The sequence below is a fragment of the Canis lupus genome, chromosome 9, assembly GCF_003254725.2.
Source record: "Canis lupus dingo isolate Sandy chromosome 9, ASM325472v2, whole genome shotgun sequence".
Classification (NCBI taxonomy): domain Eukaryota; kingdom Metazoa; phylum Chordata; class Mammalia; order Carnivora; family Canidae; genus Canis; species Canis lupus.
This window is the reverse complement of record NC_064251.1, coordinates 49,597,504-49,622,072: the sequence shown is the minus strand read 5'-3', so window position 1 is coordinate 49,622,072 and position 24,569 is coordinate 49,597,504. Positions and strand designations below refer to the sequence as shown.

General features: G+C 59.5%; 1 protein-coding gene across 21 annotated transcripts in view; it reads right to left on the bottom strand.

Annotated features, from left to right (window-relative positions):
• Positions 1-235: 235 nt before the first annotated feature.
• EXD3 (exonuclease 3'-5' domain containing 3) overlaps positions 236-24,569 on the bottom strand; it is an 81,110-nt gene continuing 56,776 nt past the window's right edge. For 20 of the 21 annotated variants that reach the window (XM_049114914.1, XM_049114917.1, XM_049114918.1 and 17 more), the window contains 5 exons: positions 19,091-19,144; positions 18,772-18,903; positions 6,113-6,206; positions 4,591-4,629; positions 236-4,416 (listed from right to left, as the gene is read on the bottom strand). In XM_049114914.1, coding sequence (XP_048970871.1) covers positions 3,947-4,416; positions 4,591-4,629; positions 6,113-6,206; positions 18,772-18,903; positions 19,091-19,144 — 789 coding nt within the window. In that variant the 3' untranslated portion in view covers positions 236-3,946. The remainder of the gene's footprint in view (positions 4,417-4,590; positions 4,630-6,112; positions 6,207-18,771; positions 18,904-19,090; positions 19,145-24,569) is intronic. The other variant, XM_049114916.1, reaches the window with a different exon arrangement.

Here is a 24,569-nt window from a genome sequence, read left to right as displayed (position 1 = left end):
CTGCCCTGATGAAGGAGCAGGTTCTCCACCTGAGGAGGCTGGGGGGGCTGCCCCTCTACATCCCACCCCGGCTCAGACGCTCCTCCAGAGGGGGCAGGTCAGTCAGTGGGACCTCAGGGTCTGTTTCCCTCTGCTGGGCCACCTCCAGCTGCAGGAGTAGGCAAGGCCTGGCCGGATGAGCAGCCCCAGGTAAGCCACCAAGGGCTGCTTGGAAGGGAAACACAGAAATGACTCATTTTCAAACTGTAAACCCATATTTTATTGATGCTCTAATACTGCCACCAAATTTCCTCATTAGGGTTTTACAGTTTATAGCTGGGCTGTGGTGTCTGGAAATTGGGCAGGAATGAGTCTCGGAGCAGCAGGCCTTGGGCAGCAGGAGGAGACCAGTTTCCAGTCCCAGGAGGCAGTTGCGAGCCTTATCTGGGGAGCCCACCCGCTTGGTCTTGTCTGGGGGGGCCCATGAGTGTCTGCACACATGCAGTGGTACCCCCATCTTGCTCTGTGCCCTAGAAGAGTCACAGCCAAACCACAGGAAAAACTGGGCAAGGCCAACCCAGGACTGGCTGCCTCTAGTCTGCCAAGCTGAGACATGACCGTAGCTGACCCTCCAGGGCCCTCCTGGCAGCCAGAGCTCCCGGAGTCCTACTCGCTGGTCTCCCTGAGGCCAGTGGTCCAGCTGGTGGTCCAGCAGTTCTGCAAGGCCTGGCTTCCCCCCGCAGAAGTGCCCCACAGAGCCCTACGCTAGGGCCAGCTGTGGGTGTGACCTGGGAGGGGGCTGCTATCAGGACACTCCTCTTACCAGGAAGTGTCCCTGGGTCCAGTAAGAGGGCCTGGGAACAGGTGCCGCTGGACTGTGGACACCTTGAAGCTGGGGCCCCCAACCACCCCAGCACCAGGGAAGAGGGCCAGGCCCTGTCCACCGGGGCCCACAGAAACCTCTGGACAGTGACCGTCGGAGTGGTAAGCATGTGACCCTCTGCAGGGCTGGGACGCTAGGCAGCACATGCCACCCTGCTGTCTGCTTCTCCCTGGAACAGGGTTGGGCATGGGGGCAGCATGCTGGGAACGTGCACCAGCTCTGGCCATGCCCAAGGCGGTCCCCCGAGGGTGGCTCGTTCAAAGCCAGGCCCCGGCCCAGGTGGGCTCAGGTCACCTGACCTGAAGAAGGGCATCTCAGAGACCCTGTTGGGCCCAGGCAGAGCCTGGGAACAAAGTCCCAGGAATACCCGCGCCAGCGTCAGGGAGGGCAAACAAAGGGGCCCTGTGAGCTGCGTGTGGGAATGCGCGGCTGCCACTGCAAGCCATTAAATCGGTGGTTTGGGTGTCCCCAGCCGGGGCGGCGTGGCCACAGTGGCCATGAGTCTGGCCTGAGGCTCACACGCGCAGGGCTCGGGGTGAGAGTCAGACAGGTGCAGCTGGGCCCGCCATTGTGGAGTTCAGGTGAGGGTCACACTGTCCCTAGGGGCTGATGGGATTCCGTGGCAGGGCAGTCAATGCATTCTGAGCAGCTCTGGCCCACTCCCTAGGGGCTGCCCCATCCTAGGACAGGAGGGGAAGAAGGGCTTGCAGGGCACTGCCTCCTAAATGTTTGCCCAAGGGATGTTCCGAGAAAGGAGGACATTTGTTCCAAATGCCCTGGAGGGAGGGGGAGAAGCCTGCCATTGGCCAGGCCCTGCCTGGGCGCCGAGCGACCCCCTTGGGCATCTGCAGCTTTTCTCAGTGCTGTCTTCACTTCCACAAACAGGCAGGCGCTTCCCTGGCTCTGGGGGAGAAAGCCCTGACCCCGGGTATGTGGGGGTCGCCTGAACCCGGGCTCCATAGGCAGGCCGGTCCTCTGCATCTGCTCCCAGGATGTGGTGCAGGGGTGCCGCCCGCAGGGCCTTGGGGGAGGAGCCGGAGCAGTGGGTGCCGGCAGCTCGTTGGCAGAGCCTGGCGGCGGGGGAGGGCCGCAGGGGAGGCCGCGGCCGGAGCTGGGCCAGGGCCTGCGGCCCCCTTAAGCACTAGGCGGGGGAGGGAGGGCGCGCGGGCGGACGGGCGGGGGCGGGGCTTCCAGCTAATTCATTAAAATGTGTCGGGGAGCGTGGGAAAGAGGAGAGTGTTTCTTCCCAGCAGCCCAGACACCTGGTAGAAGGGCCGAGAGGATAGAGATCAAATAACAAACACTCAGCCCTCGGCCAGAGCGGAGGAAGGACGCCCAGGGCAGGAACTGGGGCAGACAATCCCTGCGCAGCTCTGGCCTGCCCCACCGGCTGCTCGGGGCAGCGCCTGGCACCAGGGCCCCAGCCCACCCTGCCAGCACGGTGCCTGACCCCTGGCCTGGGGTGGGGCCTTAAGAGGCTGCTGGCCTGACCCCGGATGGTCAGGACCAGGGTGGCCGCGGAGCCAGGCTGGGTGGCAGAGGGCTGGGGAGGTGGGGAGGCAGGTGGGATGGTACAGGCGAGGCCGTGAGGGGCACCCGGGGCAGGGGTACTGGGCAAGAAGGACACTTGGTCTCCCCGTGCTGCCCCTGCTCTGGCCTTTTTCTGTTGAGGACCAGCTGCCTTTGACACCAGGGCCTCAGGGCAGAGTCTCCAGGAAGCAGGGGGGTGGGCAGCGGGGGCCAGCACCCCCGGGGGTTTCCTCCTGGCCCCCTGGGGAGGAGCAAGCTTGGGCTGCCTCCTAGGACAGGATTCGGTGCTGCTCTGGCTCTAGGAAGCAGCACCCAGACCACAGAGGGTGCCTGGCTCTGGTGGGGCCTGGCCAACCCACTCACCTCAACAGCCCAGCAGTGACCAGAAGGCCAGCGTGCACACTTGGCCCAGACACAATGCCCACTCAGCCTGGCCCTGTCCCCGGGGCCTCCTGGCCTCTCCATCTGAGCAGGGGCACCAGCTGCAGCCAGCCCAGGCATGCCCCGGAGCCCAGTGGGCACTTCCGGGGAAGCAGAGGACAGGGAAGATGGTGGGACGTCTGTGCGGCCTGCGGGAGGAGCCCTTGCATGCACACCCTGTGGCCTGACCCTGGCCTGGGGCATGGCCAGAGCCCACCTGGTACCTGGGCCCACAGGTGCACCCACTCGGGGCACAGACGGCGGCCCTGCTCTAGCCCCCAGCCCCAGCGGCCCCCGAGGTTTCCGCCTGGGCTCCTCAGCCAAATCTGAGCTGGTTTCCGCTCAAGGCAGGAAGGACAGGAAAGGGATGTGGAGGGGGGGAGCACACATTCCTGGGGGGTGAGCCAGGAGGAGGCAGCGAGGGCAAGATGCAGTCTGGCTCCTCTCCCCACCCACCTGGCAGTGAGGCCTGCAGGGCCCTGGGGTGCCAGCACCTCAGTTTCCCTCCGGTGGGTGGAAAAGCAGCTGCTTCCTGAAGCTGAGGAGGGGGCTCTTGTGTGCAGGGGCCCCTTGGGGCTTCAGCTGCTGCCCTCTTGCAGGAGAGGAGGCCACCCAGCCTTGAGCCGGGGGAGGCCTGTGGGGTCAAGCTCCGGCCAGCGGGGGGCCAGGGTCGCAGACTCAGAGGCGCTGCCTTCCCTCCAGGCCCCGGCCTTCCAGTACACATGGATGTCTTCCACAAGGGGGGCTGCCCTGCCTCAGGCACCAGGTGGGGCTGGGGCTTAACCCCAGGAAGCCCCCCCACATCTGGCCTGAAGAGCCTGCCTAGCAGGATCCCTGGGACTGGAGGGGGAGCTGGAGGGTCCTGAGGCTGGCCTGGCTGGGACCTGCTTGGGGGAAGGGAAGGCAGGGGAGGCCTGGGGAGGCCAACAGAATGGGCTAGTGGGGTGGGGAGTGCGTCTGCTATCACAGCAAAGGGAGTGGGCCACCGGCGCAGGGGGCCTGTGTGTCCCCCACCTCCTGCAGCTTGCAGAGTCCTGGGGACGGGGAGCCACTTGGGTCCCACACCTGGGCCTTTATGCAGTGCCCTCTACCAGGCATGTCCTTCCCACCTTCCTCAGGGTGTGAGCATCCTGACTATGGGCAGACCGTGTCCCCCCGAGCTGTGCTCTGTGCGGGGGGTCCTGCTGGCAATCTGGAGCACTCTGGGGTGGGCACTGGGTCCGTGTAGGTCAGGGTGTCCTGCCTCGGCCCACCCCAGGGGACCAGGCCAGTGGGGTTGGGGCGCTGTGCTGGGGGGCCGCTGGCTGGGCCAGGGGGCTTGGGCTGCCTCTGGGAGCCGGCGGCACTGTTCAGGACTTCGCTGAAGTGCGAGGTGACGCGGCCCAGGTGGGAGCCCTCCCAGAAGACCTTGCCGCAGCCCGAGCAGCAGTAGAAGTGCCTCAAGTCTGGCCGCCACAGCACGCCCTCCGGGACCCTCGCCAGTTGCAGCCGGGTGCCGTTGGCCAGGGTGGCAGGCGCGTGGCTTTGCAGGTCGGCCGCCTCCAGCCAGCGGCAAGACAGGTGAGAGGTGTAGCCCCCTCTGGGGGCCTCGTCGGGGGCGTCGCCTGCAGGTGTCGGGGCCACTTTGAGCTCTCAGCCTTGGGCGTGTGTGCCACCTCATCCTCTGCCTCATCTTACAGACCCCTGGCTCTCCCCACTGGGGCTGCACACCACCCCTCACTGAGCACACAGACCGTCTTGGGCTGGGTATGGGTGTCAGGAGCCCCACGTGACCTCACCTGCATCCTGTAAGTCCTCACTCGGGTCAGCCTTGTCACCTGTGAATCAATCCAGGACGTCGGGGACAGTCCCCAGAACAGGGCCTGGATGCCTCTGGGCCCACAGGGCACCTCCAAGTGCCCAGCTTCTCCACCACCCTTAGCAGAAAGGGCGAAGGGCAGGGGGCTGAGGAGCCATGGTGCCAGCCTGGGCCCCTCCCATGGGAACTCACACCTTGGAATGTTCTTGGGGCTCAAAGGTCCTTGGGAAACAAGTTCTGGGCGTGAGATTGGCTGATTAGGGCACTTGGGGGCCTGGGAACAGCGGGTGGGGGCGGGAGCATCCCTCTGTGGTGATGAGCAGATAAGCCACTGCCCTGCCTAGGAGTGCAGCTCCCAATAGCCCGCACTGTGGCAGCCGGGGCCCCGGGGCCCACTGGCCCTCAGGGAGGTGGCCAGGCCACGGCATAGGGCTGAGGGCAGCCGCAGCAGAGGAGCAGTGGCATGGGTGAGGGCAGTGTCCTCCGGGTTCTGGTGACCTTCATACTGTGCTCAGCAAACATTCCTGCACAGGCAGCTCCAGGCAGACCACAGCCGGGGCCTGACTGGATGAGCCCCCCACCCAAGCCCCACTGCCTCTGGGGAGCCCAGCGTGGCCACAACCTCCACCTGGCCTTCCTCTCTGGCCGGTCTGCCCTCAGCCTCTACCTGAGGCCCCCAGGATACCAGGTGGCCTACAGGATGCCTGTCCACCACTCCAGCATAGGTGTGGGCCTCTGGGTGGGGTGCCAGAGGCCCTGAGGGGACGGAAGCCCTGGGTGCCCACGGAGGGCACAGCCTGCGGAGGACATGGTCCATGAGGGCACTGCGCATGCTCTACTCCCCTCCTGGGCCCCAAACACATCAAGGCCACACTGTGAAGAGCCAACAGCCCTGGGGGTTGGACACAGGTCATGGGGATAGCATACCTGCTGAGTGGGTGGCCCCTGCTCTGGCCCCAGACCCTGGAGAGGCACCCAGGCCTCAGGCTGGCCCCCAGGGAGTGTCCCTGTGCATCCTACCCTGCCCCTAACTGAGCCTGGGAGCGGCAGGGCACACCCCTGCCCTGGGCAACAACTGCAAAGTCTCCGGGGGCTCTGTACCCTCTTCTTTCCAGCTTTACAAGAATGGAAACTGAGGCTGGGCCCCTAGTTGGGGGGACATCTGGGTTTTGCCCTCCTTCCTGTCTGTCCAGGGCTCGTCTGCCTTCAGATTGCTTTGCAGGTGCCCTCAGTGCACAGGTGTGCAAGCACCTGCATGTGCACCCCAGCGTGTGCATGGGAACGATGGCACGTGTGCCTGCCCTGCTGGGGAGACGTGGATGACAGCACCCTGAGGGGCTGTGTGTCTGGGCCTCATGCCCCTGGGCCTGTGGCCTCTGCAGGTGCTGAGCTCCGCCCATCCGCCAGCTGGCGCTCTAGCCCTAGGAGCATCCAGGGGTTGGGCCCCTGCCCCATCCCCAGACCCCACAGAGCCTATGGCCAACCCCGTGGGGCGCACACACCTGTGCTGTGGGCATCTTCCTGGGGGCTGCCGAGCCGCACCAGCTGCCTCATCATGTCCTTGGAGACCTTCAGGTACCGGTCACAGTTACAGGCCTGAGGACAGAGGGGATCCTGAGGCCAGGTGGGAACCCTTCCACGTGCCCACTTGCTGCCTCATGCTCTTTACAGTGCTGGGTCTGGCCAGAGACACACGACACATCCCTTCCTCTCCCTGCAAGACAGGGCACACCACCTCCTGGGAGCCCTCCTTGACTGGACTGGATCCTCACAGCCCCTGGGCAGCCTCTTCTGGCTCCTGAGACCCTGTGGGACTCTGCCATCATCTCCCCAACCCCAGAGTCTTGAGGGCAAAGCCAGGCCCTGGGCTGGGCTGTGGTGGGGGACACAGGGCCCAGCATCAAAGGCTCAGGTAAGCAGCCCCTCAGCTGCCCCTCTGCTGGTCTGGGGGGACCCAGGCCATCTCAGTGTCCGTGTTTCTCAATGGCCATGTTGGTGAGCGATCGAGACGGAAGTCACTTTTGCTCCTGTTTGGGGTCCTGGCCAGGGATATGCTGTGGGAAGCCTGGCCAGGGATATGCTGTGGGGAGCTCCGTACAGCCCTGCTGACCTGGCGACAACCCTGGTGGAGTCAGGGGCTCCTGGGCACAGCCTGCCACCTGCCAGGGTGAGGGGCCCCAGGACCCCCAGGGGGAGGTGGGGAAGGAGTCGGTGCCTGGAGACCTGGCTCCCAGGCAGGTAGGCGTGGGGTGCCGCAGAGACGTGCACTCTGGTCAGGGCCTTCTGGACAATGAGCTGGAGCTGGGCCGGGGGCTCCCAGGCCCTGGGAGGGGGGCCCTGACCTGCACACATGTGATGGCTCTTGGCCCCCTCCTGGAGGACATGGCCTCTGGGGAGGGCAGGCGGCAGCCATGGGTCCCTGGAGCCCCAGGTGCCCATGTCAGAGGCGGTGCCCTCCCTGCCCCCACACGCCCTTTTCCCACGGGCCTTTCGACACTGAGCTTGCTTTACCTGTGGCCTCGTGGCTCCACATCCAGCACGAGGAGCCAGGGCCTGGGAGTGCTGGGTGGGTGGGGTCGCCTCTGTGGGTGTGGGCGGGCAGCCTAGGTGGGGCCCGGGAGGGCCGAGCCTGGGCAGGACCCTTCCTGCTGCCTCTGGGGGGCCTCCTATCCTCCCCTCGGCTGCCCCTGCCACCCGGACCCTGGGCCTGCCTGTGGCGCAGGGGGTGCACTGCGGGGCCTGGCCCCCAGCACACGGATCCAGGGACCCTCTTGGGGCAGGGGTGCAGACGGAGTGCTGGCCGCAGGTCTGACCTGTGGTCACTCCAGGCCTGGTTGGGGAAGGATGGAGAGCAAGAGGGCAGTAGAGTCTCTGGCAGCCAGGGCTGTCCCCCACGGAGGTCCACGTTCTCCCTGGCCAGGCTCCCTGAGGGGTCAGAGCCAGTAGGTGTAGACAGAGCCCAGGCAGTGGGGTGGGAGCCTGTCGCGGGCCCAGGCCTGGGGTGCACACCTGGGCGGGGTGGCCAGCTCATGCTGAGTCACTTTGAGCAGACAAACGGCCGGTGCCATCCGCGAGGACCTGGCCCCACCCTCGGGAACCACCAGAGCAGGTTTTCCCACGGCTTCTGCCCACTGTCAGGGCCCTTGCTGTCACCCCGTAGGGCCCTGGGAGCCCTGCCCTACCCCCACCTCCAGCTGGAAAAGCCGGTTCTGTGCACTCACCCCTTCTCTGCCCTGCATTCCGAATCTGCAGGAAAGCCTCTCCTCCATCTCGGTCGTCCCCCACCACTCCCCCACCCCCCCACCCCCCACCCCCCATCCCCGGGCCCAGCAACTCTCCTCTGACCACCTGCTGTGGGCAGGCAGTGGCCACCCTCACCAAGGCTGAGGGGCTGCTCTTCGGGGCTCACAGCCTAGCCTGGGCTGCGTCGCGGGCCCCGTGCCAGTCCAGCAGAGGCCCCCTCCTGACACCCACTCATTCTGAGGGTATCGCACCAGGGTCCTCACATGGACCCCCAGGGGAAGCTGTGTGAGCAGGTACTACCTAAGTCATGCCCATTCTTCCCTGTGGGATGGCCAAACCCTAGCTCGGGATGCCAGGGGGTCCAGGCAGATGGCAGTGGGGGTCCTGGGGAGGCCCAGACAAGGGCTGGGTGGTCCAGTCCCGTGGGTCCAGCCTGGTCTCCACCCCCAGAGCCCGGCTGGGTGGGAGGGGGCAGGAGGGGCCGGGAAGGCTTCTGGTGTCCCCGTGTCAGGGGGCCACTTGCCTGCCTGGTTCCACAGCTCCTGCAGCTGCTCAGGGCCAACACCCGCCAGCCGTCCCTACTTGGGACCCTCTGGCTCCCTGGGGGCTTCCCAGGATGAGCCCATGAGTGGGACGTTGTCCCCTGGGGACTGATGGTGGCCTATAAACATTGCTGGGCCCTGAGCCTCAGCAAGTCGGGGGCTGAGGGTGAGAGGAGGGTGGGATGTGAGCCTCACCTGGGGCTCACCAGGCATGGGGCCTGGCAGAGACCCCGTGTTCCCAAGGGGGCGGGGCAGCAAGAAGGATGTGGGGTGGCTCCCTGCCCCCACTGCAGACTTGCCCCCAATTCCCTGCCCAGTGGGCACCTGGCACAGTGGGGTGCGAGGGCCCCCCCTCCCAGCTGGGAACTGGGCCCAGGCCACGAGAGTGCCCTGCTGTTGGGGCTACTACTCAGCCTGGGGGCCGAACAACTGGCGGACAACAGCAACCTTACTCCTGCTGGATGGCAAATGTGTCCGGCCCTGAGCCCCTACCCCGGGAGGCTGCATTCTGGGATTTTCTGACTCCACAGGCAGGGCGGATGGGAGCTTCGGCTCAGAAGCTGTGACATGCTCTAGAGTAACAGGCCATTTCTTGCTCCTTTAGAGCAAATTGGGAGAACGAGAGAAAAGCATAGAAAAGAAGAAACTAAACCTGCCCTCATCCCACCACCTGGTGGGAAAAGCTAGCATGGCAAGGAGAAGAGTTTCCATTTCCGGCACCTTCCCAGGGCACACCTCTCCTGGGGCCAGCATCTCCAAGGCTCACGTCAGGGGAGGGGGGCCCTGGAGGGGCTGCAGGACACAGGGGTATGGCTCCCGCAGTGTTTTCTGCCCATTTGGTCCCTGCCGAGAGCTACCTCCCCTTACCGTCCACACTTGTGTCCCAGGCTTTCCTGGGCTGGCTCATGCACCGTGACCCACCCCCGCAGAGCCACCCCAACAAATGGTGCCGGGTGCAGGGCCGGAGGGCTGGGATGAAAGACTCCTGGCCGCGGGGTGTTAGCCTGACACCTCGGCCTGAAGCCCCCTGGGTGTACTCCACACCGTGCGCTCCCACACCCTGCAGGCAATGCCTTGTGAGGCCCTGAGCCATCTGCCCCCCAAGGAGATGTGGTTCCGGGGCAGAGCACGGCTGCGGAGCTGCGGCCTTCTCCCTGACCCGCACACCGGCCAGCTTTGCCAAGGAAGACCCTGCAGGCTCGTGGCTGCAGTGGGTCTGGCTGACAGCTGAGGTTCGCAGGGCATCTGTGGGGAGTCATCCCCACCCTGCTGGGGGGAGTGTGGCAGGGGGTGCTGTACTGGCCTGTGTGGGAAGGTTTCCAGACCCAACAACGACGGGCGCCTGGGTGGCTCAGCTAAGCACTTGCCTTGGGCTTAGGTCCTGGGATCGAGCCCCACGTGGGGTTCCCTGCTTAGGGTTGGGAGAATGTGCGTCTCCCTCTCCTTCTGCCCCTAACCCCCACCCCTGCTTGTGCATACTAGTCTGCTCCTGTGTGCTCTTGCATGCTCCAATAAATAAAATCTTAAAAAATGCCAACAAACCCAACAATAATGCTCTTCTGACTGTGAAGCAGCCTCTTGGCCCTCCAACCAGTGACCTCCACCGCTGAGGTCTGTGACCTGGGACGGCAGCCCTGCAGGGGCCTCGCTCCAATGTCTGCCCTGCCCCCACGTCCAGGAAGGGCAGTTCCCAGGGGCCCAGCCCCTCCCTGAACTGGCTGCTGCCCATCCCCTCCGTGGGGCCAGGACAACATCTCCACAGACTGGGCATAGGCCTGGCAGAGTCAGCATTGCACGGGGTCCCTAGGGGGCAGGGGCCCAGGTGCTGGGGCACGTAGTGGGTCCGCATCCCCATGAAGCCTGGATGTGCCCACGTGTGTGAGAGCTGGTACGCTGCAGGTGTGTTTCTCCTCAGCACCCGGCATCAGAGGAGCTGAGCGTGTGTCCGTGTGTGAGCAGTATCAGAGGTGTGAACGGGAGTGCATGTGGCTGGGTATTCTAAGGTGTGGACACAGGACCTGTGTTACGGGGTGTATCCAGGTGAGTGGATGGGATGTCACATGTTCACCCGAGCCCAGTTCACCTTCTGCTGCATGGACCGGAGAGCTGCCTGGACTTCCTGGGGACCTGCCTCAGATCTGGGAGTGGAGGCCCTAGCCAGAGAGCTGTCCTTGTGCCTGCAGGCAAGGAGGGCTGGCCACCAGCATGGAGGGCCCCACCAGCCCTGGCCGGGCTGAACACCCTACGGCCTCCCTGGACGTCCCTCAACCTGCTGGTCTCTGTGATGGCAGACATAGTGCCCAGACATAGCACACATGACAACCAGCCCCTGGTCAGGTGCATATGGGGGGGGGGGGGTCACAGCCCCTCCCCCAGGCCCCTCTGGGGTTGTAGGCCTGAGCCCCAGGAAGTGGTCACAAACAGGACAGGCAGGTGGGCTTTCTACTTGGTGTCCACTCCTCTACCTTGGGCACCTTAGCTTCTGAAAGCTCCTCATCCAAGTGCACCAGCCAATAGCCAGGGTCAGCTTGGGACCTGGACCCAGGGGGACAGCAGGGTCAACAATCCAGCCCAGGCCATCTGGGGCTGGTAGATGAGGCCCAGCTCCCTTGGGCAGGCCAGGCCTAACCTGCAGGGAGGCAGGCCACCTGATACGAGCAACGAGCAACGGCGGGTGGGGGGGGGCGCAGGTGGCCAAGCCATCCTGCCTGGCTTCCACCGCCTGACAGGGGACAGTCCCGCACCCCCCAAGTCAGGGCCCGGGAGAGCTGGGCCCTCCATAGGAATGTCAGGTACAGGCGGAAACAGTCTCCAGGTGAGGGCTAGGCATTATTTTCTGCATTCACACTGGGGTAGGGTCTCCATCTGCATTTGACAAGTCAGGGCGTTAGGGCCCTGGGCTTCCCGGCTGCGCGAGGGCGGAGACCTGGGAGACCCCAGTGAGGGGTCAGTACTGCGGTGGCAGCAGCCGGCGGTGGCGGCCAGGTCTGCCCCTGAGGTGCGGGCCACCACCTGGCCTGGCTCGGTCGAGCAGCATGGAGGGGGGGTGCCCCTCTCCGGGACCGCGGCCTGCAGGCCGGCCCAGCGGGAACCCCGCCGCGCGCCGCCCACCCCGCCCGGGCACCCCGGCCGTTCCCAGACGGGGGAGGGGCGGCGGGCCGTGAGAACCAGCCAGCGGCCGGGCCGCGTGGGAAAGCGGGGGGAGGGGCGGCGGGGGCGGGGCGCGCCTGGGAACGGCCCCGCCTGCCGGCTTTGAAAGGGCCACTCAGGGCTCGGCCCCGGATTCAAAAGCCAACGGCTGCACCGCCTTCCCGCGCGCCAGGACGGGAGGGGGCTGGGGGCCTCCCACCTGGGGCCCGGGGGGGCGGGGTGTGGAGCTACGGAAGCTGGGGGCTGGGGGGCCGGCGCGCCAGCCCAGCTTTCTGGCCTCCTCAGGCGGCCTGGGTCTGTAGCTGCCCCGCGGTCTCCCCACTCAGCCGCCCTGCCCCACCGGGTCCCCAGCCAGGGGCACCGGGCCCCAAAGTGCTCCTCCAAAGGGTGATGACAGTCCGAGATGGGGCTGGGGGCCCGGAGGCCTTCCTGGAGGAAGTGACGGCCACCCTGGGGTGCAGACCAGGTGGAGGGGGTGGGAGCTCTGGCAAGGGGGGGATGGGGGGCAGAGTACAGGGCAGGGGTCCCCTGCCCTTCCTCCTGCCTCCTCCCTGGGCCACTGAGTCAGGCCAGGAGAGGCGGCCCTTCCCACCCCCACCTGTGCCTTGAAATGGGTTTTCCAAGATGGGAGGTGTGAGGGGGAGGCTCTGACTCCCGCTCTGACTCCTCCCCCCCTTCTCAGAACCCTCCATTTGCCACCCCCACCCCACCTCCAGGGAGGGGTTCAAGGTCTGTCTCCCTCTGTGGGGTGCTTCAGAGGGTCGGGGGTCATACCCCTCTGCCCAGGGCAGGGCCCCACGTTCTGATCTCTATGCTCAATGCTTGGCTCCCCTCAGAGCCCCTGGGGCACTCCCCTGGGGCATTTGCTTGTCCTGACAGTACTCCAGGTGCTGCAGCCCCACCTCAGGAAATGTGGGAGAGCGAGGGAAGGAGACATACCCCAGCCCCAGGGTGCCCTGCAGCACCAGCTGATCATCTGCTGGTCCCTGCCGCATTGGGACATGGACAGAGCCATCCCCGTCTTGCAGACCCTGCTTTGTCTGGGGGTCCCAAGGACCCTCCCCAGACCCAGTCCATGGCTGCCCATGGCTGCCTCTACATACAGCCCCAAGGGGCTGGCTAACTCTTGCCTTACACCCGGAGGCCAGCCAGTTGGGCCTGTGTCACCTCCCATGTCCAGGGTCGCATGGACAGTGGGTCTGCAGAAGTCAGACCTGCTGTCTCACCCAGGCCCCACGGCCACCCACCTAGGGGACAACTTCCCCCTGGCTCCTGGGCCCCACTTCTGCTTTGGGGCTCCGACTGCCCCTGCCCCCTGTCAGATGCCCGTCAGGCCCCTGGGCATCGGTCAGTCCCCTGCAAGGGCCACCGGGTCCCTGAGAAAGCAGCTGTGGGCAGTGTAGGAACACAAGGCGGGGCTGCTGCCAAGAACACTATTTATGGACGCTGAAATTTGAATTTCGTATGATTTAGCTGCGGGCTGTGGTGCGTTGACATCAGGGTGTGTGTCTCAACCTGCCACTAACCCCAGCCCTGGCCGTGGGGGGCCGAGGCGGCCGCAGGGTCCCTGAGCCGAGGGCGTGTGCTGCTCTGGTGCCCCAGCCCCAGAGGCACCCCACCCCCCCGCCCCGCCAACATCCAGAACCCTGGGCCGAAGAAGGCCCATCATCGGGGCTCTGTCCTCCCTGCTTCCCACACATCGGTACAGGTTGCTGGGTGGCAGGTTTAAGAGCCGGCCTTCCCCATGTCCAGCTGGTGGCTCTGGATGGCTCCATGGCCCCGGGCTTCGGGAAGTGGTACCATGCCAGCAGCCGGCAGAGGCACGGAGCAGAGGTACAAGGGCCTCGGGCCCCAGAGACACGGCCATACCCCCAGACCTTGTGTCTGTGGTGCCAGGCGTTGTCTTACTGTCCGAGGGGTCAAGGACAGCCGCCCCAGACGATGACACCGAGAGCCCACACGACCAGTGTGGCCTGGCCCGGCCTCTTCCACATCTGGCTGTCAGCTGGCCAGTATGGATGACACTCTGGCCCAGGTGGTCCTGCCTGGGGGGCCAGCGCTTGCTTGGGGACCTCCCTGCCTGCTATCCTTCCCTCAAACCCAGTGGCCTGTCCTTAGCCTGCAGCAGCTTCCCAGGCCCAGGGCACACCGCCTGACTTGGGGCCATGGTTGTGACTGTCCAGGCCGCTAACACTGTGCTTGCTGAGTGTCCGTACACCTGTGGACATCTACGCCCCAACCATGGACGGACCCCTGTGCATGTGCACTGGTGCTCTGTCCCCACACACGGCCGTCAGGGCAGCAGGAAGCGCCTTGTTGGCTGGTGCTCATCCCACTGTGGGTGCCTCCGTGCCCTCTGAATTTCAACTTTAAGTGTGTCAAACCCTCCAGAATGGACATGTGAATACTCTGCCATCAACATTCAGGGGGTAGTCAGAGGAGCCCTGTCCAGAGGGGACCCCAGATCGCTGACGTGGAGGCCCATCAGAAGCACATGATCACTGACCACTGGATCCCGAGGCACCACAGACACGAGGGGAGGCAGTGCCCAGCATGAGCTGCACTGGGGACTCACATGCTGACCTCCCCAGGCACTGGCCCAGAGAAGCCTGGGCAGGTCTCAAGGCCTCAGGCATAGGATGGGGCTTCAGACCTCCTCTCAGCCCAGGGAGGAGTGGGCCGGGGGCAGCGGGCCTGCTGTGGACATGCATAGGTCCATTTGTGGGGCCCTGGGAGGGTGAAGGTCTCTGGGAAGCGGGCAGTGCCAGCTGACTGCCGGGCCGGGCAGCCCTGCATCAGTGTCAAGGAGGCAGGTGTGACTATCACCTGGCCCGGGAGTGCCAGGATCCCTCCTGAAGTGGCTGGGGTCAAGTCAGGGGCACTGGAGGCCGGGGTGCTGCCAGGCTAGTGGGGTCCTTGTCCTCAAGCCCCAGGGGCCCTCTGCTGGGAACAGAAGCCGGGCTCTGGCTGAAACCCAGGGCGGGCTTCCTGGGAGGGAGGAGGGCAGGGGGTGGCCCCACAGGCTGCATGGAGAACCTGGGGGTGGCCCACCCTGCTGTCAGCCATTGCCCTGGCTCGCGTCCCGGGTCTGGGGGCGCCGGCCTCCATTGCTGCCAAAACCTTGAGGCCTCAGGACAGCATCCCAACCCGCCAGCTACTCCCACCGGCCTCCTCCTGCAGCCTCAGACCGCAGGCCGGAGTCTGCCAGCGCAGGGAGGCGGCCACCCCTCCTGTGGCCTTTGTGCCTGCGTGACCCTGGGGGCGCCGAGTGTGGGAACAGGGCTGGGGGCCATGGAGCACAAAAGCTGGGGAGGGGCGGGGTCAGCGGCCACTGCCTCTCTTCCTATGGGTCCCTGGTCTGCAGTTGGTGCCCTGGTCAGCCCTGGGTTCTAGGCGTGGGTGCCGGGGGTGGCTACCCCGGGAGTCTCGCTCACCTCCCCAGGCCCTGGGAGCCCCCTGCTGGCATTCCTCCCCTGTAGAGGTCAGCCTGGGCTGGTGTCCACCTCTGTCCCAGGGCCCTTGCCCAGCCCCGTGGCCTCCTGCAGCCCAAGGACCAGCACCCCCACCCTCACTGCAGGCTTCTCTGTGGCCCCACACCCCCTCCCTCTGGGGGATCCTGCAGCCAGTGCTGCCTGAGACCCCAAGGCAGAGTCACTGTCCCACAGAGGCCTCCCTCCTGGGTGCCCACTTCTGGGGCCCGCATCACTGACTCCCAGGACGCTCCCCCACTTGTACACGGGGGCCACAGCCTGCTCCCCACCACAGCAGAAGGGGACCAGAGGGACAGTAAAAATAGACATTATGCCTAGCCATGTCAGGGGTTCGTGCTTGTGCTTTTTTTTTTTTAACTGAAATTTCTTTGATAAAATATTTTCCCATGGTGGACGGCACTGGGAATATCCTTTCAGCGGATGTTCCTGATGGACAATCCCAGGCCCAGGTCGCCAGTTTCAGGGATCATGATTCTGCCCACCATGTGAGACCCCCTAGCCCTTACCCACCAAATCCCCGAAGAGGGCCCGGGGGCCACCGGCCTCCACCCCAGGGTCTGGCCCTCGTGTGATGCTCTGTCCTCACATGCAGATGCTCCAGAAAGCAGACCCTGGTGCCTGGGGCACAGGCCACATGGCGTCAGGTGCAGGGCACTCGGGTGAGCTGTGGCCACGGACTTCTGGCCAGGCACCTGGCCCACCCTTCTCCCTTTTCCCCCTCTTCCTGCCTTGGACCCCAATGCACCAGTCTGGGGAGCAGCCAGGCTCACTCTGGGAATGCTCTATGTGTCCAGTGGGCTTTCCCTCTGGGAATGGCACTAAAATAGCATGAGGCAGGGAAGGAAAATGGAAAGTCGGCCTGGCAGTGGGAGGTCTCCAGGGAGACAGCCAGCTCCCGCCCGGGCCAGGGGCAGTGGAGGCTCTGAGCCACCAGCCGGGGAGTTCACGCCCCCCAGGGCCAAACCTAGGTCAGTCCTGACAATGACACTCTCTGCTGATCACCGGGCAGCACCTCTTGAGGTCCAGAGGGGCCGTGAGCCAGCAGTCACAGGGAGCTCGCGGAGCCGGCCCAGTCACCATGTTGTGCTGCCCCCGCCCCGGCTACCACCCTGGAGTGTCCAGTGTGTGCTGCTGTCCACCCTGCCCGGCCCTGAGGACGGCACCTCCCCCTGGCACCAGGCTGGGCATAGGGGGGCTGGTGTTCAGGACGAGGTGCTCAGCCGTTCCTGGCTGTTGCTCAGGCTTGAGTTCCTGGGGTTCAGGGGGACACTGTGGCTGGCGGGCTCCAAGAGCACACAGTGGGAATGTGGCTGGAGGCCCACCTGACCTGGTGCTCACGTGCAGTAACCGGGGATTTAGCCTGAGAACCTCGGTGGGGACTTGGCCTGAGGCCTCAGCACTAGTGTTCACTGCCGCATGATAAGCTCAGCCCTCCTACCCCCTCCCCTGGTGAGCACGCTGGTCCAATGCAGGAATCCTGTCCCCTGGCACCGGCCCGTAACGCTGGTTTTTCAGGCTCCTCAGGCTCCTTCATGGACCCTCCTGAACAGCTACCAGCCACCCAGCGAGGGTCCCGCCCTGGGGCACACCCAGGACACATTTTTTTGGAGCTGAGCTCAGTGGAGGCCACCGGCTGGAGGGCTCCCGGGGCCCTGTGTTGACAAAGGCCCATCAGGGGCCAATACACAGCCTCATCCCTGTGTTCCCACCTGCTGCCCATGCTGTGGCCAACCCTGGCCAACAGCCATATACACAAGTCCCTGCTGGGTCCCCACCCCACCCACTCCAGCTCTGGGCGTCCTCTGGTCCTAGGGTGGCCGCTCTCTGCAGCCACGTGGTCCCAAATTGAGGGCCCTACCTCTGCCCTCAGCAGCTGGCCTTGTGCTGAATGCGTGTGTCCTGCCAATACGGGCACTGCGGGCAGAGCCCCCAGATGAGCAGTGGGTTGGGGGCCAAGGCGTCCCCTTGTCCATGTTCCTGTCCTCTGTGTCCCTCCCCAGTCTGGAGGGCCTGGTGCACGAATCAGACCCCACGGAGCTCATATCCACTGGCCAGGGGCAAAGCCTAAAACCCGGGAACCCAACCACATCCTTAAATTATATTCTGCATCTTCTCTTGCTTATATCAAGTGCAAGCCACCTGTCACCCTGCAGGGCCAGCAGTGGCTCCCAGGTCTCCCACCTCTCTACCCAAGGGTCTCTCTCTACCCCTCCTACTGAAATCAGAATAGATACCAGCAGCCCCAGAGCACCCCCACCGGCCCCCACGGGCTGTCTTCTTTCCTGGGGAGGCAGAGTGGCCACCTCTCCGGCCTGGGCACTGGCCGGACCCCCTTTCAGGGCGGGTGCCACTCTGCCTCCCAGCATTTCAGCTGGCTTTATGTGGCACCCTCCAGGTGATCTCAAACGGCCTGCATCCTGCCACCTGGCAGGGCAGGGGGACCTTGGGCCTGTGGGCTGCAACTGCTGGGCCAGGACGGACGGAGCACACACAGGATGGACGGGGCAGGGAGGCCGTGGACGTTCTTCCCTCGCGGGCCTGAAGGAGGTCAGGCTGCTCCCCTGCACGAGGCTTCCCGGGGCGCCAGTGGGGGGTTTCCTCCCAGCTACCCAACTTCCTGTTTTCTCAAGAAAACTTAGCAGCAGAGGCTCTGAAAAGCTCATTAAAATGCCTCCCAGGCATCCCGGATGTCCTGGGGTCTTTACAACACTTGTCACTGGAGCACAAAGGGAGGCAGAAGAGCTCACTGGAGGCAAAGGCCCCTCCCCGCCACCCTGTCAGCGCTGGGGGGGTTTGCACAGATGGGTACCTGAGGCCCCGCCCTGGGCCCCAGGATCTGGATGAAGCCTTCTCAGCCCTCTGGCCCTCTCTCTGGCTCGGCCCTCTTGTGCACCCGCCCAGCAGTAGCAGCGAATCTGCCCGGTCCCCCTGCCTGGCAGTACACCACCCCTCCTGGCACCGTGGAGGTGAAGCCAAGCTTCCACCAAACAGTTGGGCTTGAGGAGGTGCTCCCGGTGGAGCTTCAGCATGGCTCCAACCCCAAAATATCCCCAAATAGCCAGCACTCTGTACAAGGAACCCCGGGGGTGCTAGGATGGCCCTCTGCCCACTGCCCCCTGCAGAGGAGGCCCCACCGGAACCCAGCCCGCCCCAGCCTGCACCCCCCCAGCCACACAGGCTAGAGCTCAGACAGTGCCCCCAGGCGCCCCTCCCAGCCCAATCAGCAGACAGTACCCAGGCCCCAGACTCCTCTCAGACCTTCACCCTGGAATCAGCCCCCCTGACCTGGCCATTGCTTCACCCAGACCTTTCTCGATGTCAGGACAGACCCAGTGGCTATCTGTGGTATGGGCACTGCCCTCCGAAAATGCGCACCCCCCCCCCAGCCAGATGCAGCTTCTGTGGGCTCCCTCTCCCTCCCCTAGAAGCCCTGTGGGAGGCCAGCCCTGGACTGAGGAGGAAATGGCCAGATGGAGCGGACGTCCCATGTGAGCTGCTCCCTGGCCTTGCCAGTCCCAGTACCCTGCCACCTCCTGGCCCCAGTGGGAGTGGGTGGAAGAGGAGGAAATGCCACAGAGAGGGCAGTGGCAGTGAATGCTTGCAAGAGCACGTGGCCTTTGCTGTCCCGCCATCAGCTAGGGACATGCCAGGTTTCACCTATCACAGAATGACTGGCTGACAGCCCTGGGGCTCACAGCCCGGCCCAAGGCAGGCCTGGGGCACACAAGGACCCACCTGGCAACGGCTGAAGATGTCTGCGTGGGTGACACACACGTTGAAATGCTTGAGCACGGCCTTCGCCTGCTGCCGGGCCTTGAGGGAACAGTCCACTGAGAGGCAGCGCCCAGCCCCGACCTGGGCCCGGAGCTACACAGAAGCATGGTTGCTGAGCTGCAGCCACAGAACCCAAAGCCTCTCCAGCACCCCCTTGCCAGCTCAGCCCCCACTCCCATCAGCCCCATGGTAAGACCCCAAGGAGGGGTGGTCTGAGGGCCAGGCTGAGGCTCCCTGGGAAAGATGAGGCTCAGGTGTGAGCTGTCTTTGGGGCCCTCACCTTGTGGTACGGCAGCCCAGATGTCAAGATGATTCTTCCCTCCTGCCTGGCAACCTGTGTAGGAGGCAGATGGGCAGGTGGGGCAGGTGAGGGGCACCCTAGCCCCCATCTTCCTTAGGCCCCTCCCTGTCTCCCAGAGCTGCCTCGGCCTGGGGCCCGAGCAGCCATCAGGATCCTGCAGCCCATCCTGGGCCACAGCTTTGTTCTATAGATTTGGTCTTAGAATCATACAAACATTTTACATAATTTCAAACAAAAATTTAATTTAAAAGCAACCTCTAAAAATCCAAAGAAGGTGAAACAAATGAACGGCACAGAAAGAAGCATTATGAGGGACGTGAAAGCACAGTAAATCGACCGCATATCTCCAGATACTACGCTACAGACCAAACATCAAGTCCTATAGCGATCCTACTGGTGGTGGTAACACTGGCATTGTACTTGGAAACGTTCGTGTGTGAACTGTGACAAAAACAGCTTATGCTTGGGTTGGGTTGGGTTCAGTGGAGAGAGGTGAGGTCTGAATTAAAGCTAAGGAAATTACCCCATGGCTTCTGTCCTCAATAGAAAGCTTCACTATGAATTTCTTATACGTATACATTGACAAGTATTTCATCACTCTGGCTACCACAAAAGCCCAGAAATAAGACCTAACCCTATAGCCGGGAGCAACCTGTGGCCACACTGGTTTCCAAATAGGTGGAAAGGGGACTGGCGCTTTTTTTGAGAAATAGCTGATTCCAGGGCTAAGGCAGAAAGTTGAATGAAGCAGGAATGTCTCAGTGTGTCAGAAAACAAAGAAATTATCAAAGTCCACAAGTGTCACAGCAAAAGGACTCACAGACTGGAGGGGTAAACCTACAAATAAAGCGACAGCGGTTGTGCACAGAAATGCCAAACAGGGCTGTATCTGGCACACTTCTAAACAATCATTAGTTATCTTTGAAGAATTCAAGAGGCCACTCAAAATTCTAAGAGCTAAAACTATAAAAATTTTAAAAGAAAACATGGCAGGGGAAATGTCATGGCCTTGGATCTGGCAGTGATTTCTTGGACATGGCACCTAAAGCACAGACAACAAAAATAAAAATAGAAAAATTGGGCTTCATGAGAATTAAAAACTCTTGCACATCAGAAGGCACCATCAAAACAGTAAGAAGACAGCCCACAGAGTGAGTGAGAATATTTGCAAATCCTGTGTCCGTTCAGGGATTAATACCCAGAATATAGAAAAAATTCCTACAACACAACAACAAAAAAGCAATTAAATATGGGTAAGGGAAAAAAAAAATATGGGTAAGGGGCTTAACTAGATGCTTCTCCAAAGAAGATGTACGGATGGCCAAGAAGTACATGAAAAGGTGCTCAACGTCACTAATCATTAGAGAAATGCAAATCAAAACCACAAGAGATGCAACTTCACACCTGTTAAGACTTTTTTTTTTAAAGATTTTATTTATTTATTCATGAGAGATACGCAGAGAGAAGCAGAGACACAGGCAGAGGAAGAAGCAGGCTTCCTGTGGGGAGCCTGATGTGGGGACTCAATCCTGGGACCCCGGGAATCACACCCTGGGCCAAAGGCAGACGCTTAGCCACTGAGCCACCCAGGCATCTGAAGATGGCTTTTTTTTTTTTTTTTTAAAGCAAAATAAGTGTTGGTAAGGATGTAGAGAAATTAAAGCCTTCATGCATTGCTAGGTGTAATAAAGTGCTATATTCACTGTGGAAAACAGTATGGCAGTTTCTCAAAAAGTTATATATATATATATCCATCCAGAACTGAAAGCAAAAATGTGAACAGATACCTGTACACAAGGAGCACAGTAGCATTATTCACACTAGCCAAAATGTGGAAAGAACCCAAGCGTTCCAAGTGTCTATTAACAGATGAATGAATGGGTAAACACATGAATTTATACAGCTTTAAAAAAGAAGGAGGGATCCCTGGGTGGCGCAGCAGTTTGGCGCCTGCCTTTGGCCCAGGGCGCGATTCTGGAGACCCGGGATCAAATCCCACATCAGGCTCCTGGTGCATGGAGCCTGCTTCTCCCTCTGCCTATGTCTCTGCCTCTCTCTCTCTCTCTCTGTGTGACTATCATAAATAAGTAAAAAATTAAAAAAAAATAAAATAAAATAAAAAAGAAGGAAATTCTGACACCTGCTACAGTGTGGATGAACTCTGAAGACATCGTGCTGAGTGCAATAATCTGGACACAAAAAGACAAATAGTATGTGATTCTGCATATATGAGATATCCAGAGAAGTCAAATTCATAAAGACAAAGTAGAATGGTGCGTGCCAGGGGCTGGGGATGGGGGCTGGAGAATGATGGTTTAATGGGGATGAAGCCTTTGTTTGGGATGATGAAAAAGTTTTGGAACTAGATAGTGGTGATGGGTACACAACACTGTGATTGCCCTTTTCTAAAAACTTTTTTTAAAAGATTTTATTTGGGGATCCCTGGGTGGCGCAGCGGTTTGGCGCCCGCCTTTGGCCCAGGGCGCGATTCTGGAGACCCGGGATCGAATCCCACATCGGGCTCCCAGTGCATGGAGCCTGCTTCTCTCTCTGCCTGTGTCTCTGCCTCTCTCTCTCTCTGTGACTATGATAAATAAATAAAAATTAAAAAAAAAATAAAAGATTTTATTTATTTATTCATGAGAGACATAGAGAGAGAGGCAGAGACACAGGCAGAGGGAGAAGCAGGCTCCATGCAAGGGGCCTGATGTGGGACTCAATCCCGGGTCTCCAGAATCACGCCCTGAGCCAAAGGCAGACGCACAACCACTGAGCCACCCAGGCGTCCCTGTGATTGCTCTTAATGTTACTAAATTGTACACTTATAGTTAAAATGATCAAGGCTTTGTGTATTTTATTATAAAAAATAAGAAAAAAGCAATAAAGCAAGTGGTTATTTTGTTTTGTTTTGTTTTTATTTATTTATTTATTTATGATAGGCACACAGTGAGAGAGAGAGGCAGAGACATAGGCAGAGGGAGAAGCAGGCTCCATGCACCAGGAGCCCGATGTGGGATTCAATCCCGGGTCTCCAGGATCACGCCCTGGGCCAAAGGCAGGCGCCAAACCACTGCGCCACCCAGGGATCCCCCAAGTGGTTATTTTGTAGTGAAAACAAATACACATCTATGTGATGAATAAAATAAAATAAATGAACAACTGAAGTAAACGTGAGGAAAGAACCAAATGAGTGGACAGTCAAGAGAAAATACAGACTATCCACACGGAAATGACAAAGGACTGATGGGAAACGTCTCAAAGCAATGACAGACACTAAAAAACAATGTATTATTTTCAAATTTTTGTCAAACTACAATTATCAACCCAGTAACATTCATTTTTACAAGAGAGAAGGCATAGAGATTTTTCAGGGAAAAATAGCCCCCAATGAAAGGATGTAGCAGGGATCCTTGGGTGGCTCACAGGTTTAGCACCACCTTCAGCCCAGGGCGTGATCCTGGGGACCTAGGATCGAGTCCCACATCGGGTTCCCTGCATGGAGCCTGCTTCTCCCTCTGCCTGTGTCTCTGCCTCTCTGTTTCTCTCTGTGTCTCTCATTAATAAATAAATAAAATCTTAAAAAAAAAAAAAAAAGAAAGGATGTAGCAATAGACGTTCTTTTAGCAAGAAAGAACTTACTTTTTCTTGGAGCAAGCTCTGTGCATATGCACATCCACACATCATAAACTCTTAAAACCATCAAATACATAAAACAAATGTGATAATGTCTAATTTGCAGAATTCAGAAAAATCACACTGTGTCAAAATACTAATAGTTGGGAAAGGAGTAAGAAAGTTGACTTGTGGGGATCCCTGAGTGGCTCAGCAGTTTAGCGTCTGCCTTTGGCCCAGGGTGCGATCCTGGAGTCCTGGGATCAAGTCCCACATCAGGCTCCCGGTATGGAGCCTGCTTCTCCCTCTGCCTGTGTCTCTGCCTCTCTTTCTCTCTATGTCTATCATGAATAAATAAATAAATAAAATCTTAAAGAAAAAAGAAAGTTGACTTGTTCTAAGATCCTCGTATTTAACTTCAGACAATGTTAACTCAAATATAAATGTTAAAATTTCTAGGGTAATTTCTAAAAGAATGGAAGCAGAATTTTTAACTTTCAAGTTAATAGAAAAATAGAACAAAGATAAAAAAAAAGCTACAAGAATGTTAATAAAGGGGAAAAAATAACAGAAAAAGTGGGATCAACAGAAAGCACAAGTCAAAATAGGAGAGCTGAACCCAAAGTATATCAGCAGTTACATTAAGTGTAAACAGACTAAACTCATGATCTGAAAAGCAAAGATTGTCAAACTAGACTTTTTTTTACATTCAGCTAGAAATAATTTATAAGAAATATATAATATATAAGGGTAAAAGAAGGTTGAAAGTAAAAAGGTGAGGAATGATATATAAATACTAAGTAGAGAATGCTGGAGAAATGATGTCAATATTAGTTAAAATAGACTTTATGGCAAAAAGCATTATCAGAGCCAAAGAGGCTTACCTCATAATTGTAAAAGATTTCACTCAACAGGAAGAAATAAGAATTCTCAAAATATATGCATATGCACCAAATAACACAATTTCAAAACATATAAAGCGGGATCCCTGGGTGGCGCAGCGGTTTGGCGCCTGCCTTTGGCCCAGGGCGCGATCCTGAAGGCCCGGGATCGAATCCCACGTCGGGCTCCCGGTGCATGGAGCCTGCTTCTCCCTCTGCCTGTGTCTCTGCCTTTCTCTCTCTCTCTCTCTCTCTCTCTGTGACTATCATAAAATTAAAAAAACAAAAACAAAAACAAAACATATAAAGCAAATTCTGACACTAATATAAGAAGAATTTGATGAACTCACCATCCTAGGGGACTACAGTTCGGAGAATTAAGCAAAAAAAAAACCACAAACAAACAAACAAACAAACAAGATAAAGATTATTTGAGCAGCACATTAATTAAGCTTGATCTACTGAGTGTGTGTGCATGTGTGTGAGAGAGAGATGGAAATAAGCATAATTGGAGGAGAATATGTATCCTTTTATAATCCTCATGGAATATTTAAAAAGGGGGGTCATCTACTTGGCCACAAAGCAAGTCTTCAGAGATCTCTAAATTGGCAGATTATAGACTATGCTGCTTGACTACTATACAGTTAGGTTAGAAATCCATTTTAAAAAGGCAGCTAAAAAGCTCCAAGACTTTAAGCTTTCTGAAATTGAAAAACAGCCTTCTAAGGAACTCTTAAATCAAATAAGTAATTACAATGGGCACTCAAAAGTTATTAGACCTATAAAATAGTAAAAGTACTACATACCAAAACTGATGGAATGCAGTGAAAAATAGCACTTCAAGGAAAAATTTATGGTCTTCAATGTTTACATCATAAAATTTAAAAGGCTAAAAATTAAGGAGCTAAGCACTCTGCTTGGAAATAACCCCAAAAAAAGCAAAAGGAAGGAAATGATAAAGATAA